The 14357-nt window shown below is 45.7% G+C and overlaps 1 protein-coding gene across 1 annotated transcript in view; it reads right to left on the bottom strand.

Moving 5' to 3' along the window:
- Nucleotides 1–11596: 11596 nt before the first annotated feature.
- Nucleotides 11597–14357, bottom strand: part of LOC137649918 (putative autophagy-related protein 11) — a 3126-nt gene continuing 365 nt past the window's right edge. The window contains exon 1 of the mRNA XM_068382858.1: nucleotides 11597–14357. This exon is cut by the window's right edge and continues 365 nt beyond it. Coding sequence (XP_068238959.1) covers nucleotides 11597–14357 — 2761 coding nt within the window.

Below are 14357 nucleotides of genomic sequence, written 5' to 3'. Positions count from 1 at the left end.
TATATTTTTGCAGCTTCTCCTGCTCCTTCTCCTCCAACTCTAAGCCGCTTCTGCAGTTTTATTTTATTTATTTATATATTTTTGCAGCTTCTCCTGCTCCTTCTCCACCAACTCTAAGCTGCTTCTGCAGTTTTATTTTATTTATTTATATATTTTTGCAGCTTCTCCTGCTCCTTCTCCTCCAACTCTAAGCTGCTTCTGCAGTTTTATTTTATTTATTTATATATTTTTGCAGCTTCTCCTGCTCCTTCTCCTCCAACTCTAAGCTGCTTCTGCAGTTTTATTTTATTTATTTATATATTTTTGCAGCTTCTCCTGCTCCTTCTCCTCCAACTCTAAGCTGCTTCTGCAGTTTTATTTTATTTATTTATATATTTTTGCAGCTTCTCCTGCTCCTTCTCCTCCAACTCTAAGCTGCTTCTGCAGTTTTATTTTATTTATTTATATATTTTTGCAGCTTCTCCTGCTCCTTCTCCTCCAACTCTAAGCTGCTTCTGCAGTTTTATTTTATTTATTTATATATTTTTGCAGCTTCTCCTGCTCCTTCTCCTCCAACTCTAAGCTGCTTCTGCAGTTTTATTTTATTTATTTATATATTTTTGCAGCTTCTCCTGCTCCTTCTCCTCCAACTCTAAGCTGCTTCTGCAGTTTTATTTTATTTATTTATATATTTTTGCAGCTTCTCCTGCTCCTTCTCCTCCAACTCTAAGCTGCTTCTGCAGTTTTATTTTATTTATTTATATATTTTTGCAGCTTCTCCTGCTCCTTCTCCTCCAACTCTAAGCTGCTTCTGCAGTTTTATTTTATTTATTTATATATTTTTGCAGCTTCTCCTGCTCCTTCTCCACCAACTCTAAGCTGCTTCTGCGGTTTTTATTTTATTTATTTATATATTTTTGCAGCTTCTCCTGCTCCTTCTCCTCCAACTCTAAGCTGCTTCTGCGGTTTTTATTTTATTTATTTATATATTTTTGCAGCTTCTCCTGCTCCTTCTCCTCCAACTCTAAGCTGCTTCTGCGGGTTTTATTTTATTTATTTATATATTTTTGCAGCTTCTCCTGCTCCTTCTCCTCCAACTCTAAGCTGCTTCTGCGGTTTTTATTTTATTTATTTATATATTTTTGCAGCTTCTCCTGCTCCTTCTCCTCCAACTCTAAGCTGCTTCTGCAGTTTTATTCTATTTATTTATTTATTTATATATTTTAGCAGCTTCTCCTGCTCCTTCTCTTCCAACTCTAAGCTGCTTTTGCAGTTTTATTTTATTTATTTACTTATTTAATTATATATTTTTGCAGCTTCTCCTGCTCCTTCTCCTCCAACTCTAAGCTGCTTCTGCAGTTTTATTCTATTTATTTATTTATTTATATATTTTAGCAGCTTCTCCTGCTCCTTCTCCTCCAACTCTAAGCTGCTTTTGCAGTTTTATTTTATTTATTTACTTATTTAATTATATATTTTTGCAGCTTCTCCTGCTCCTTCTCCTCCAACTCTAAGCTGCTTCTGCAGTTTTATTCTATTTATTTATTTATTTATATATTTTAGCAGCTTCTCCTGCTTCTTCTCCTCCAACTCTAAGCTGCTTTTGCAGTTTTATTTTATTTATTTACTTATTTAATTATATATTTTTGCAGCTTCTCCTGCTCCTTCTCCTCCAACTCTAAGCTGCTTTTGCAGTTCTATTTTATTTATTTATTTATTTTTGCAGCTTCTCCCGCTCCTTCTCCTCCAACTCTAAGCTGCTTCTGCAGTTTTATTTTATTTATTTATTTATTTATATATTTTAGCAGCTTGTCCTGCTCCTTCTCCTCCAACTCTAAGCTGCTTCTGCAGTTTTATTCTATTTATTTATTTATTTATATATTTTAGCAGCTTCTCCTGCTTCTTCTCCTCCAACTCTAAGCTGCTTCTGCAGTTTTATTCTATTTATTTATTTATTTATATATTTTAGCAGCTTCTCCTGCTCCTTCTCCTCCAACTCTAAGCTGCTTCTGCAGTTTTATTCTATTTATTTATTTATTTATATATTTTAGCAGCTTCTCCTGCTTCTTCTCCTCCAACTCTAAGCTGCTTCTGCAGTTTTATTCTATTTATTTATTTATTTATATATTTTAGCAGCTTCTCCTGCTCCTTCTCCTCCAACTCTAAGCTGCTTCTGCAGTTTTATTCTATTTATTTATTTATTTATATATTTTAGCAGCTTCTCCTGCTCCTTCTCCTCCAACTCTAAGCTGCTCCTGCAGTTTTATTTTATTTATTTATTTATTTATTTATTTATTTATTTTAGCAGCTTCTCCTGCTCCTTCTCCACCAACTCTAAGCTGCTCCTGCAGTTTTATTTTATTTATTTACTTATTTATTTATATATTTTTGCAGCTTCTCCTGCTCCTTCTCCTCCAACTCTAAGCTGCTTTTGCAGTTTTATTTTATTTATTTACTTATTTAATTATATATTTTTGCAGCTTCTCCTGCTCCTTCTCCTCCAACTCTAAGCTGCTCCTGCTGTGGCGGTGAAGCCAAGCATCTTTATCAGGCCAGGCGATGAAGCTAAGCGTCTTTATAAGGCCAAGCGATGAAGCCAAGCGTCATTATCAGGCCAGGCCGTTAAGCCAAGCATCTTTATCAGGCCAGGCGATGAAGCCAAGCGTCTTTATAAGGCCGAGCGATGAAGCTAAGCGTCTTTATCAGACCAGGTAGTTAAGCCAAGCGTCATTATCAGGCCAGACGGTTAAGCCAAGCATCTTTATCAGGCCAAGTGATGAAGCCAAGTATCATTATCAAGCCAGGCGATGAAGCCAAGCGTCTTTATAAGGCCAAGCAATGAAGCTAAGCGTCTTTATCAGACCAGGCAGTTAAGCCAAGCGTCATTATCAGGGCAGGCGGTTAAGCCAAGCATCTCTATTAGGCCACACGGTTAAGCCAAGCTTCATTATCAAGCCAGTCGGTTAAGCCAAGCATCTTTATTAGGCCAGGCAGTTAAGCCAAGCATCATGAACAGGCCAGGCGGTTAAGCCAAGCATCTCTATAAGGCCAGGCGGTTAAGCCAAGCATCATTATCAGGCCAGGCGGTCAAGCCAAGCATCTCTATTAGGCCAGGCGGTTAAGCCAAGCATCTCTATTAGGCCAGGCGGTTAAGCCAAGCATCATTATCAGGCCAGGCGGTTAAGCCAAGCATCTCTATTGGGCCAGGCGGTTAAGGCAAGCATCATTATCAGGCCAGGCGGTTAAGCCAAGCATTATTATCAGGCCAGGCGGTTAAGCCAAGCATCTCTATTAGGCCAGGCGGTTAAGCCAAGCATCTCTATTAGGCCAAGCGGTTAAGCCAAGCATCATTATCAGGCAGGTGGTTAAGCCAAGTGTCATTATCAGGCAGGCGGTTAATCCAAGCATCTCTATTAGGCCAGGCGGTTAAGCCAAGCGTTATTATCAGGCCAGGCGGTTAAGCCAAGCATCTCTATTAGGCCAGGCGGTTAAGCCAAGCATCATTATCAGGCCAGGCGGTTAAGCCAAGCGTCATTATCAGGCCAGGCGGTTAAGCCAAGCATCTCTATTAGGTCAAGCGGTTAAGCCAAGTGTAATTATCAGGCAGGTGGTTAAGCCAAGTGTCATTATCAGGCAGGCGGTTAAGCCAAGCATCTCTATTAGGCCAGGCGGTTAAGCCAAGCGTCATTATCAGGCCAGGCGGTTAAGCCAAACGTCATTATCAGGCCAGGCGGTTAAGCCAAGCATCTCTATTAGGCCAGGCGGTTAAGCCAAGCATCATTATCAGGCCAGGCGGTTAAGCCAAGCATCTCTATTGGGCCAGGCGGTTAAGGCAAGCATCATTATCAGGCCAGGCGGTTAAGCCAAGCATTATTATCAGGCCAGGCGGTTAAGCGAAGCATCTCTATTAGGCCAGGCGGTTAAGCCAAGTATCATTATCAGGCCAGGCGGTTAAGCCGAGCATTATTATCAGGCCAGGCGGTTAAGCCAAGCATCTCTATTAGGCCAAGCGGTTAAGCCAAGTGTCATTATCAGGCAGGTGGTTAAGCCAAGTGTCATTATCAGGCAGGCGGTTAATCCAAGCATCTCTATTAGGCCAGGCGGTTAAGCCAAGCGTCATTATCAGGCCAGGCGGTTAAGCCAAGCATCTCTATTAGGCCAGGCGGTTAAGCCAAGCATCATTATCAGGCCAGGCGGTTAAGCCAAGCGTCATTATCAGGCCAGGCGGTTAAGCCAAGCATCTCTATTAGGCCAAGCGGTTAAGCCAAGTGTCATTATCAGGCAGGTGGTTAAGCCAAGTGTCATTATCAGGCAGGCGGTTAAGCCAAGCATCTCTATTAGGCCAGGCGGTTAAGCCAAGCGTCATTATCAGGCCAGGCGGTTAAGCCAAGCGTCATTATCAGGCCAGGCGGTTAAGCCAAGCATCTCTATTAGGCCAGGCGGTATAGCCAAGCGTCATTATCAGGCCAGGCGGTTAAGCCAAGCATCTCTATTAGGCCAGGCGGTATAGCCAAGCGTCATTATCAGGCCAGGCGGTTAAGCCAAGCATCTCAATTAGGCCAGGCGGTATAGCCAAGCGTCATTATCAGGCCGGGCAGTGAAGCCACGCGTCATTATCAGGCCGGGCGGTGAAGCCAAGTGTCATTATCAGGCCAGGCGGTTAAGCCAAGCATCTCTATTAGGCCAGGCGGTTAAGCCAAGCATTATTATTAGGCCAGGCGTTGAAGCCAAGCGTCATTATCAGGCCGGGCGGTGAAGCCAAGTGTCATTATCAGGCCAGGCGGTTAAGCCAAGCATCTCTATTAGGCCAGGCGGTTAAGCCAAGCATTATTATTAGGCCAGGCGTTGAAGCCAAGCGTCATTATCAGGCCAGGCGGTTAAGCCAAGCATCTCTATTAGGCCAGGCGGTTAAGCCAAGCGTCATTTTCAGGCCAGGCGGTTAAGCCAAGCATCTCTATTAGGCCAGGCGGTTAAGCCAAGCATCATTATCAGGCCAGGCGGTTAAACCAAGCGTCATTATCAGGCCAGGCGGTTAAGCCAAGCATCTCTATTAGGCCAGGCGGTATAGCCAAGCGTCATTATCAGGCCGGGCAGTGAAGCCAAGCGTCATTATCAGGCCAGGCGGTTAAGCCAAGCATCTCTATTAGGCCAGGCGGTTAAGCCAAGCATTATTATCAGGCCAGGCTGTTAAGCCAAGCGTCATTATCAGGCCGGGCGGTGAAGCCAAGCGTCATTATCAGGCCGGGCAGTGAAGCCAAGCGTCGTCATCAGGCCGGGCGGTGAAGCCAAGCGTCATCATCAGGCCGGGTGATGAAGCCAAGCGTCATTATCAGGCCGGGTGGTGAAGCCAAGCGTCATTATCAGGCCAGGCGGTTAAGCCAAGCATCTCTATTAGGCCAGGCGGTTAAGCCAAGCATTATTATCAGGCCAGGCTGTTAAGCCAAGCGTCATTATCAGGCCGGGCGGTGAAGCCAAGCGTCATTATCAGGCCGGGCAGTGAAGCCAAGCGTCGTCATCAGGCCGGGCGGTGAAGCCAAGCGTCATCATCAGGCCGGGCAGTGAAGCCAAGCGTCATTATCAGGCCTGGCGGTCAAGCCAAGCATCTCTATTAGGCCAGGCGGTTAAGCCAAGTGTCATTTTCTGGCCAGGCGGTTAAGCCAAGCATCTCTATTAGGCCAGGGGGTTAAGCCAAGCATTATTATCAGGCCAGGCGGTTAAGCCAAGTGTCATTATCAGGCCGAGCGGTTAAGCCAAGCGTCATTATCAGGCCGGGCGGTGAAGCCAAGCATCTCTATTAGGCCAGGCGGTTAAGCCAAGCATTATTATCAGGCCAGGCGGTTAAGCCAAGCATCATTATCAGGCCGGGCGTTGAAGCCAAGCGTCATTATCAGGCCAGGCAGTTCAGCCAAGCATCTCTATTAGGCTAGGCGGTTAATCCAAGCATTATTATCAGGCCAGGCGGTTAAGCCAAGTGTCATTATCAGGCCGGGCGGTGAAGCCAAGCGTCATTATCAGGCCAGGCGGTTAAGCCAAGCGTCATTATCAGGCCAGGCGGTTAAAGCAAGCATCATTATCAGGCCAGGCGGTGTAGCCAAGCGTCATTATCAGGCCGGGCGTTGAAGCCAAGTGTCATTATCAGGCCGGGCAGTGAAGCCAAGCGTCATTATCAGGCCGGGTGATGAAGCCAAGCATCTCTATTAGGCCAGGCGGTTAAGCCAAGCATCATTATCAGGCCAGGCGGTTAAGCCAAGCATCTCTATCAGGCCAGGCGGTTAAGCCAAGCATTATTATCAGGCCAGGCGGTTAAAGCAAGCATCATTATCAGGCCAGGCGGTGTAGCCAAGCGTCATTATCAGGCCGGGTGTTGAAGCCAAGTGTCATTATCAGGCCGGGCAGTGAAGCCAAGCGTCATTATCAGGCCGGGCAGTGAAGCCAAGCGTCATTATCAGGCCGGGCAGTGAAGCCAAGCGTCATTATCAGGCCGGGCAGTGAAGCCAAGCATCATCATCAGGCTGGGCAGTGAAGCCAAGCGTCATTATCAGGCCAGGCGGTTAAGCCAAGCATCTCTCTTAGGCCAGGCAGTTAAGCCAAACATTATTATCAGGCCAGGCGGTTAAGTCAAGCGTCATTATCAGGCCAGGCGGTTAAGCCAAGCATCTCTATTAGGCCAGGTGGTTAAGCCAAACATTATTATCAGGCCAGGCGGTGAAGCCAAGCATCTCTATTAGGCCAGGTGGTTAAGCCAAGCATTATTATCAGGCCAGGTGGTGAAGCCAAGCATCTCTATTAGGCCAGGCAGTTAAGCCAAGCATTATTATCAGGCCAGGCGGTGAAGCCAAGCATCTCTATCAGGCCAGGCGGTTAAGCCAAGCATTATTATCAGGCCAGGCGGTTAAGCCAAGCATCTCTATTAGGCCAGGCGGTTAAGCCAAGCATTATTATCAGGCCAGGCGGTATAGCCAAGCGTCATTATCAGGCCGGGAAGTGAAGCCAAGCGTCATCATCAGGCCGGGCGGTGAAGCCAAGCGTCATTATCAGGCCGGGCAGTGAAGCCAACCGTCATCATCTGGCTGGGCAGTGAAGCCAAGCGTCTTTATCAGGCCAGGCGGTTAAGCCAAGCATCATTATCACGCCAGGCGGTTAAGCCAAGCGTCATTATCAGGCCAGGCGGTTAAGCCAAGCATCTCAATTAGGCCAGGCGGTATAGCCAAGCGTCATTATCAGGCCGGGCAGTGAAGCCACGCGTCATTATCAGGCCGGGCGGTTAAGCCAATCATCTCTCTTAGGCCAGGCGGTTAAGCCAAGCATTATTATTAGGCCAGGCGTTGAAGCCAAGCGTCATTATCAGGCCAGGCGGTTAAGCCAAGCATCATTATCACGCAGGCGGTGAAGCCAAGCGTCATTATCAGGCCAGGCGGTTAAGCCAAGCATCATTATCACGCCAGGCGGTGAAGCCAAGCGTCATTATAAGGCCAGGCGGTTAAGCCAATCATCTCTCTTAGGCCAGGCGGTTAAGCCAAGCATTATTATTAGGCCAGGCGTTGAAGCCAAGCGTCATTATCAGGCCAGGCGGTTATGCCAAGCATCTCTATTAGGCCAGGCGGTTAAGCCAAGCGTCATTTTCAGGCCAGGCGGTTAAGACAAGCATCTCTATTATGCCAGGCGGTTAAGCCAAGCATCATTATCAGGCCAGGCGGTTAAACCAAGCGTCATTATCAGGCCAGGCGGTTATGCCAAGCATCTCTATTAGGCCAGGCGGTATAGCCAAGCGTCATTATCAGGCCGGGCAGTGAAGCCAAGCGTCATTATCAGGCCGGGTGGTGAAGCCAAGCGTCATTATCAGGCCAGGCGGTCAAGCCAAGCATTTCTATTAGGCCAGGCGGTTAAGCCAAGCATTATTATCAGGCCAGGCTGTTAAGCCAAGCGTCATTATCAGGCCGGGCGGTGAAGCCAAGCGTCATCATCAGGCCGGGCAGTGAAGCCAAGCGTCATCATCAGACCGGGCGGTGAAGCCAAGTGTCATTATCAGGCCGGGCAGTGAAGCCAAGCGTCACTATCAGGCCAGGCGGTCAAGCCAAGCATCTCTATTAGGCCAGGCGGTTAAGCCAAGCGTCATTTTCTGGCCAGGCGGTTAAGCCAAGCATCTCTATTAGGCTAGGGGGTTAAGCCAAGCATTATTATCAGGGTAGGCGGTTAAGCCAAGTGTCATTATCAGGCCGAGCGGTGAAGCCAAGCGTCGTTATCAGGCCAGGCGGTTAAGCCAAGCATCTCTATTAGGCCAGGCGGTTAAGCCAAGCATTATTATCAGGCCAGGCGGTTAAGCCAAGCGTCATTATCAGGCCGGGCGGTGAAGCCAAGCATCTCTATTAGGCCAGGCGGTTAAGCCAAGCATTATTATCAGGCCATTCGGTTAAGCCAAGCATCATTATCAGGCCGGGCGTTGAAGCCAAGCGTCATTATCAGGCCAGGCGGTTAAGCCAAGCATCTCTATTAGGCCAGGCGGTTAAGCCAAGCATTATTATCAGGCCAGGCTGTTAAGCCAAGTGTCATTATCAGGCCGGGCGGTGAAGCCAAGCGTCATTATCAGGCCGGGCAGTGAAGCCAAGCGTCATTATTAGGCCAGGCGGTCAAGCCAAGCATCTCTATTAGGTCAGGCGGTTAAGCCAAGCATCATTATCAGGCCAGGTGGTTAAGCCAAGCATCTCTATCAGGCCAGGCGGTTAAGCCAAGCATTATTATCAGGCCAGGCGGTTAAGGCAAGCATCATTATCAGGCCAGGCGGTGTAGCCAAGCGTCATTATCAGGCCGGGCGTTAAAGCCAAGTGTCATTATCAGGCCGGGCAGTGAAGCCAAGCGTCATCATCAGGCCGGGCAGTGAAGCCAAGCGTCATTATCAGGCCAGGCGGTTAAGCCAAGCATCTCTATTAGGCCAGGCGGTTAAGCCAAGCATTATTATCAGGCCAGGCGGTGAAGCCAAGCATCTCTATTAGGCCAGGTGGTTAAGCCAAGCATTATTATCAGGCCAGGCGGTGAAGCCAAGCATCTCTATTAGGCCAGGCAGTTAAGCCAAGCATTATTATCAGGCCAGGCGGTGAAGCCAAGCATCTCTATTAGGCCAGGCGGTTAAGCCAAGCATTATTATCAGGCCAGGCGGTTAAGTCAAGCGTCATTATCAGGCCAGGCGGTTAAGCCAAGCATCTCTATTAGGCCAGGTGGTTAAGACAAGCATTATTATCAGGCCAGGCGGTGAAGCCAAGCATCTCTATTAGGCCAGGTGGTTAAGCCAAGCATTATTATCAGGCCAGGCGGTGAAGCCAAGCATCTCTATTAGGCCAGGCAGTTAAGCCAAGCATTATTATCAGGCCAGGCGGTGAAGCCAAGCATCTCTATCAGGCCAGGCGGTTAAGCCAAGCATTATTATCAGGCCAGGCGGTTAAGCCAAGCATCTCTATTAGGCCATGCGGTTAAGCCAATCATTATTATCAGGCCAGGTGGTGAATCCAAGCGTCATTATCAGGCCAGGCAGTGAAGCCAAGCGTCATCATCAGGCCGGGCGGTGAAGCCAAGCGTCATTATCAGGCCGGGCAGTGAAGCCAAGCGTCTTTATCAGGCCAGGCGGTTAAGCCAAGCATCTCTATTAGGCCAGGCGGTTAAGCCAAGCATCATTATCAAGCCAAGTGGTTAAGCCAAGTGTCTCTATCAGGCCAGGCGGTTAAGCCAAGCATTATTATCAGGCCAGGCGGTTAAGCCAAGCGTCATTTTCAGGCCAGGCGGTGAAGCCAAGCTTCATTATTAGGCCGGGCAGTGAAGCCAAGCGTCATTATCAGGCCGGGCAGTGAAGCTAAGCGTCTTTATCAGGCCAGGCGGTTAAGCCAAGCATCTCTATTAGGCCAGGCGGTTAAGCCAAGCATCATTATCAAGCCAAGTGGTTAAGCCAAGCGTCTCTATCAGGCCAGGCGGTTAAGCCAAGCATTATTATCAGGCCAGGCGGTTAAGCCAAGCGTCATTATCAGGCCGGGCGTTGAAGCCAAGCTTCATTATTAGGCCGGGCAGTGAAGCCAAGCGTCATTATCAGGCCGGGCAGTGAAGCCAAGCGTCATCATCAGGCCGGGCAGTGAAGCCAAGCGTCATTATCAGGCCAGGCGGTTCAGCCAAGCATCTCTATTAGGCCAGGCGGTTAAGCCAAGCCTTATTATCAGGCCAGGCAGTTAAGCCAAGCGTCATTATCAGGCCAGGCGGTTAAGCCAAGCATCTCTATTAGGCCAGGCGGTTAAGCCAAGCGTTATTTTCAGGCCAGGCGATTAAGCCAAGCATCTCTATTAGGCCAGTTGGTTAAGTCAAGCATCATTATCAGGCCAGGCGGTTAAGCCAAGCATCTCTGTTAGGCCAGGCGGTTAAGCCAAGCATTATTATCAGGCCAGGCGGTTAAGCCAAGCGTCATTATCAGGCCGGGCGGTGAAGCCAAGCCTCATTATCAGGCCAGGCGGTTAAGCCAAGCATCTTTATCAGTCCGGGCGGTGAAGCCAAGCGTCATTATCAGGCCGGGCGGTGAAGCCAAGCGTCATTATCAGGCCGGGCAGTGAAGCCAAGCGTCAATATCTGGTCTCTTTCCTTTGAAACTTGCCTATTCCTATTTTATTCCTAAATCAAATCTATATATAATTATTTTTCCCTTAAGCCTGAAAAGAATAATCTATATATAATTATTTTTCCTTAAGCCTAAAAAATAAAAAAAAAATAAATAATCTAACAAAAAATTAAATAAAAAAGGTACTATTCCTTTCAAATAATTGAACAAAAATATATTCCTTTTTTAAAAAAAAATCATTCCTTTTCAAAAATAAAATTTAGAAAATAAATCATAAAAAAAAGAAAATATTCCTTTCACACAACTGAAAAAATATATTTAAAAAAATAATATTCCTTTAGAAAAAAAAATAAAAAGACAACACCATCGGGAGCCATTTGTTGAACACCTCTCCAGGCTGACCTCCCTCGAAGAGAGGCAGCTTCTCTCCTCAGCTGAACTATCTTGGGCCAACCTATAAGGACTTGACTGCGTCCTAGAAGAATCCCAGCTTCATCCCTCTGCAGAGCCGGTCTTCTAGATTATTCCCCCAGAACCCCCCAAAGGTTGGTATCCAAAAGAATAGATATAGATATCCGACCATTTGTACACATGACAAACGTCTTGTACTCGTTCACCAAGGTACATAGCATACTGAAATCTGCCAGGTTTCTGCCTTCTGCATCACCAGTCCTCCAGGTTATTCCAAGCATCGTTCAATTTGGAGAGTTAAGCATTGCGTCCCTCAAGCCGGTCGGTGCTTCCTCTTTACCAAATTCGTCAAATGGAACCAATTCACCATCTTGATTTTCTGATTCCTTATCCTGGTTTGAAGCGTCCAACAAATGTTCCTTCAAGGTCATCTTGATTTTTTTTTCAGCTGCTTCTTTTCCTCCTTTTGCCTCCTCCTGTAAGCTGCAGAATTTTTTTTTTTTTAGCTGCTCCTCTTCCTCCTCCTCTTCCTCTGAGCTGCTGGTTTTTATTTATTATCTTTTTTTTTTTTTTTTTTTTTTAATTTTCTGTTTTGTTCACATTCATTTGCTGATCCATTTAATTACCGGTAAGACTTCTCAGAAGCCATTGGATATGATCAGCTGCTACTTGAACCTGTCCAATGCTACCACTTATGGTGATTAAATTGCTGCATTCGTGCCTTCTTGGCATATCTATGGAGCTGACGCCACTCTGCCGGGTGATTTCCTTCAGCGTTCTTCCTTCCACTCCATATATGGCTCTGTGGAACTTCCTTGGGACATCTAAGTGGACACTCACGTGCCCTTTTAGGTTATTGTCCCTTGTGGTTTCAGCTCCAACCTTCTCACCTTGGAAGGTGATATAAGATGAGAAGACCCTTTTGGGCTGGTCAGGTTCCAGGTCAAAGACAATCGTTTTGCGAGAAGTTTTTTTCTCTACAATCTTCTTCTCCTCCTCCTTTTCCTGCTCCTCCTCCTGCTGCTCCTCCTCCTCCTTCTCCTCCTCCTCCTGCTGCTCCTCCTCTTCACCGAGATAAATTTCCTTTTGGACCTTCTGCTTTTCCTGGTGGTCGTCGTCTGGGAGAGCCCCTTTTGAGGCTAGTAACCAGCTTAGCAGCTGACCCACACCAGTTGGCCCTCCAACGACCTCCTTCTCATCCTTATGTCCGTTGGCATCCACGTCCTCTGTAGCCTTAACCACTTTGTTTTCTGCTTTATTGACGCCATTCCTTTGAACATCTTCCTTCTGTTCATCCTTCTTAACATCCATCTCGTTCGAGATTTCTAAACTTGGCCTGTTAAGTCTAACTTTCCTCGTTGTAGGTCTGTTTTCTTTCTTCTTATCTCTCCTTTCAAGTTCCTCCTTGAGTGAAGAGGTGATCTCATTTTCCGCAAGCAGCTTGTCTTTCAGAACAACATTTTCTCTAGTGATTTGGACGATCCTGTCCTCTGCCAGTCTCTCGCTAGAATTTAAATGGCAGATATGTTCCTTGAGACTATCTCTCTCCTTGGCTATGGAAGCCATACTCTCCTTTAGTTCGCACATCTCTTCTAGAGCCTTAGACAGCTCATATTTTGTCCTACAGGCTTCTTTCTTGGTGTCTTTTAAGTCATTTACTTTATTTGAATTTTCTTCCTTAAGACCTTTTACCTCCTCTAAGAGGCAGTTGTACCTTCCATTCCTTACCAAATCATTGAGTCTAGCCTCACTCAGGCTCTTCTCCAGCCTCTCTTTCTGTGTCTTCATCTCTTCCAGTTTCTCAATCTTTTCTTTTATTACACAATGCAACCAATGAATACAGGACATTTTTTCATCCTCAACTCTTGTTAGTTTCTCAGTCATTTCAAGATTTATTTCTTCCATCTCACTAAATCTATTTAGATATTGTCCGATTAAAGTATCCTTATTAGATAATTTTTCTTTTAGTTGATCGTTGGTTTTCTGAAGATCTTGCAACTGAATCGAGAATTTTTCAATCTCGATTTCTTTTTCCTTGTGAAGAGTTTTGTTTCTGTTAGAGAGACCTAGATTCTCTACTTTCAGTTCCTCGATTTCCTCCTCAAGTTTTGACTCACTCTTCATTCTGGCTTCATTTTCCGCAAGCAGCTTGTCTTTCAGAACAACATTTTCTTTAGTGATTTGGACGATCCTGTCCTCTGCCAGTCTCTCGCTAGAATTTAAATGGCAGATATGTTCCTTGAGACTATCTCTCTCCTTGGCTATGGAAGCCATACTCTCCTTTAGTTCGCACATCTCTTCTAGAGCCTTAGACAGCTCATATTTTGTCCTACAGGCTTCTTTCTTGGTGTCTTTTAAGTCATTTACTTTATTTGAATTTTCTTCCTTAAGACCATTTACCTCCTCTAAGAGGCAGTTGTACTTTCCATTCCTTACCAAATCATTGAGTCTAGCCTCACTCAGGCTCTTCTCCAGCCTCTCTTTCTGTGTCTTCATCTCTTCCAGTTTCTCAATCTTTTCTTTTATTACACAATGCAACCAATGAATACAGGACATTTTTTCATCCTCAACTCTTGTTAGTTTCTCAGTCATTTCAAGATTTATTTCTTCCATCTCACTAAATCTATTTAGATATTGTCCGATTAAAGTATCCTTATTAGATAATTTTTCTTTTAGTTGATCGTTGGTTTTCTGAAGATCTTGCAACTGAATCGAGAATTTTTCAATCTCGATTTCTTTTTCCTTGTGAAGAGTTTTGTTTCTGTTAGAGAGACCTAGATTCTCTACTTTCAGTTCCTCGATTTCCTCCTCAAGTTTTGACTCCCTCTTCATTCTGGCTTCATTTTCTTGCCGGACATTTTCCAATTGTTCCATTAGTCCAAGAATTTGTTTATCCTTTTCAGCTAATTCATTTAAATCATCCTCAATTTTAATCTCTTTATTAGAAAGCTCACTCTGTAGTTGGACGTTTGTTAGTTGTAGATCCTGCATCTTGGTTAAGAAATTTTCAGTTTCTATTTTTTTATCCTTTTGAAGAATTTCCAGAGTGTTGAAGAGACGTTGGATCTCTGCTTTCAGCTCTTTTTTCTCCTCTTCATCTTTAGATTCTTTCTGGCATCTAGAGATGATCTCTTCCCAGGCATGCTCCAGTTCGCTGTCCAAAAATTCAATTTGTTTCTCCATCTCGAGTTGAACATTTTTACCTAGGTCTTTTAATTCCTTTTCTTCCTCGTTGGTGGCCAAGCATTTCCACAAGACGATACTTCCCGCCACAATCGAACTTACCACACCAACACGGAACCAATTCCCTCCCCAAATTTGGGGAGCAATAGCTCCACCCTCAGTTCCAATCACGAAGTCTGGGAAAAATTTCCCCAGA

The sequence above is a fragment of the Palaemon carinicauda genome, chromosome 11, assembly GCF_036898095.1.
Source record: "Palaemon carinicauda isolate YSFRI2023 chromosome 11, ASM3689809v2, whole genome shotgun sequence".
In the NCBI taxonomy this organism is placed as follows: domain Eukaryota; kingdom Metazoa; phylum Arthropoda; class Malacostraca; order Decapoda; family Palaemonidae; genus Palaemon; species Palaemon carinicauda.
This window is presented reverse-complemented; position numbering and strand designations above follow the sequence as displayed.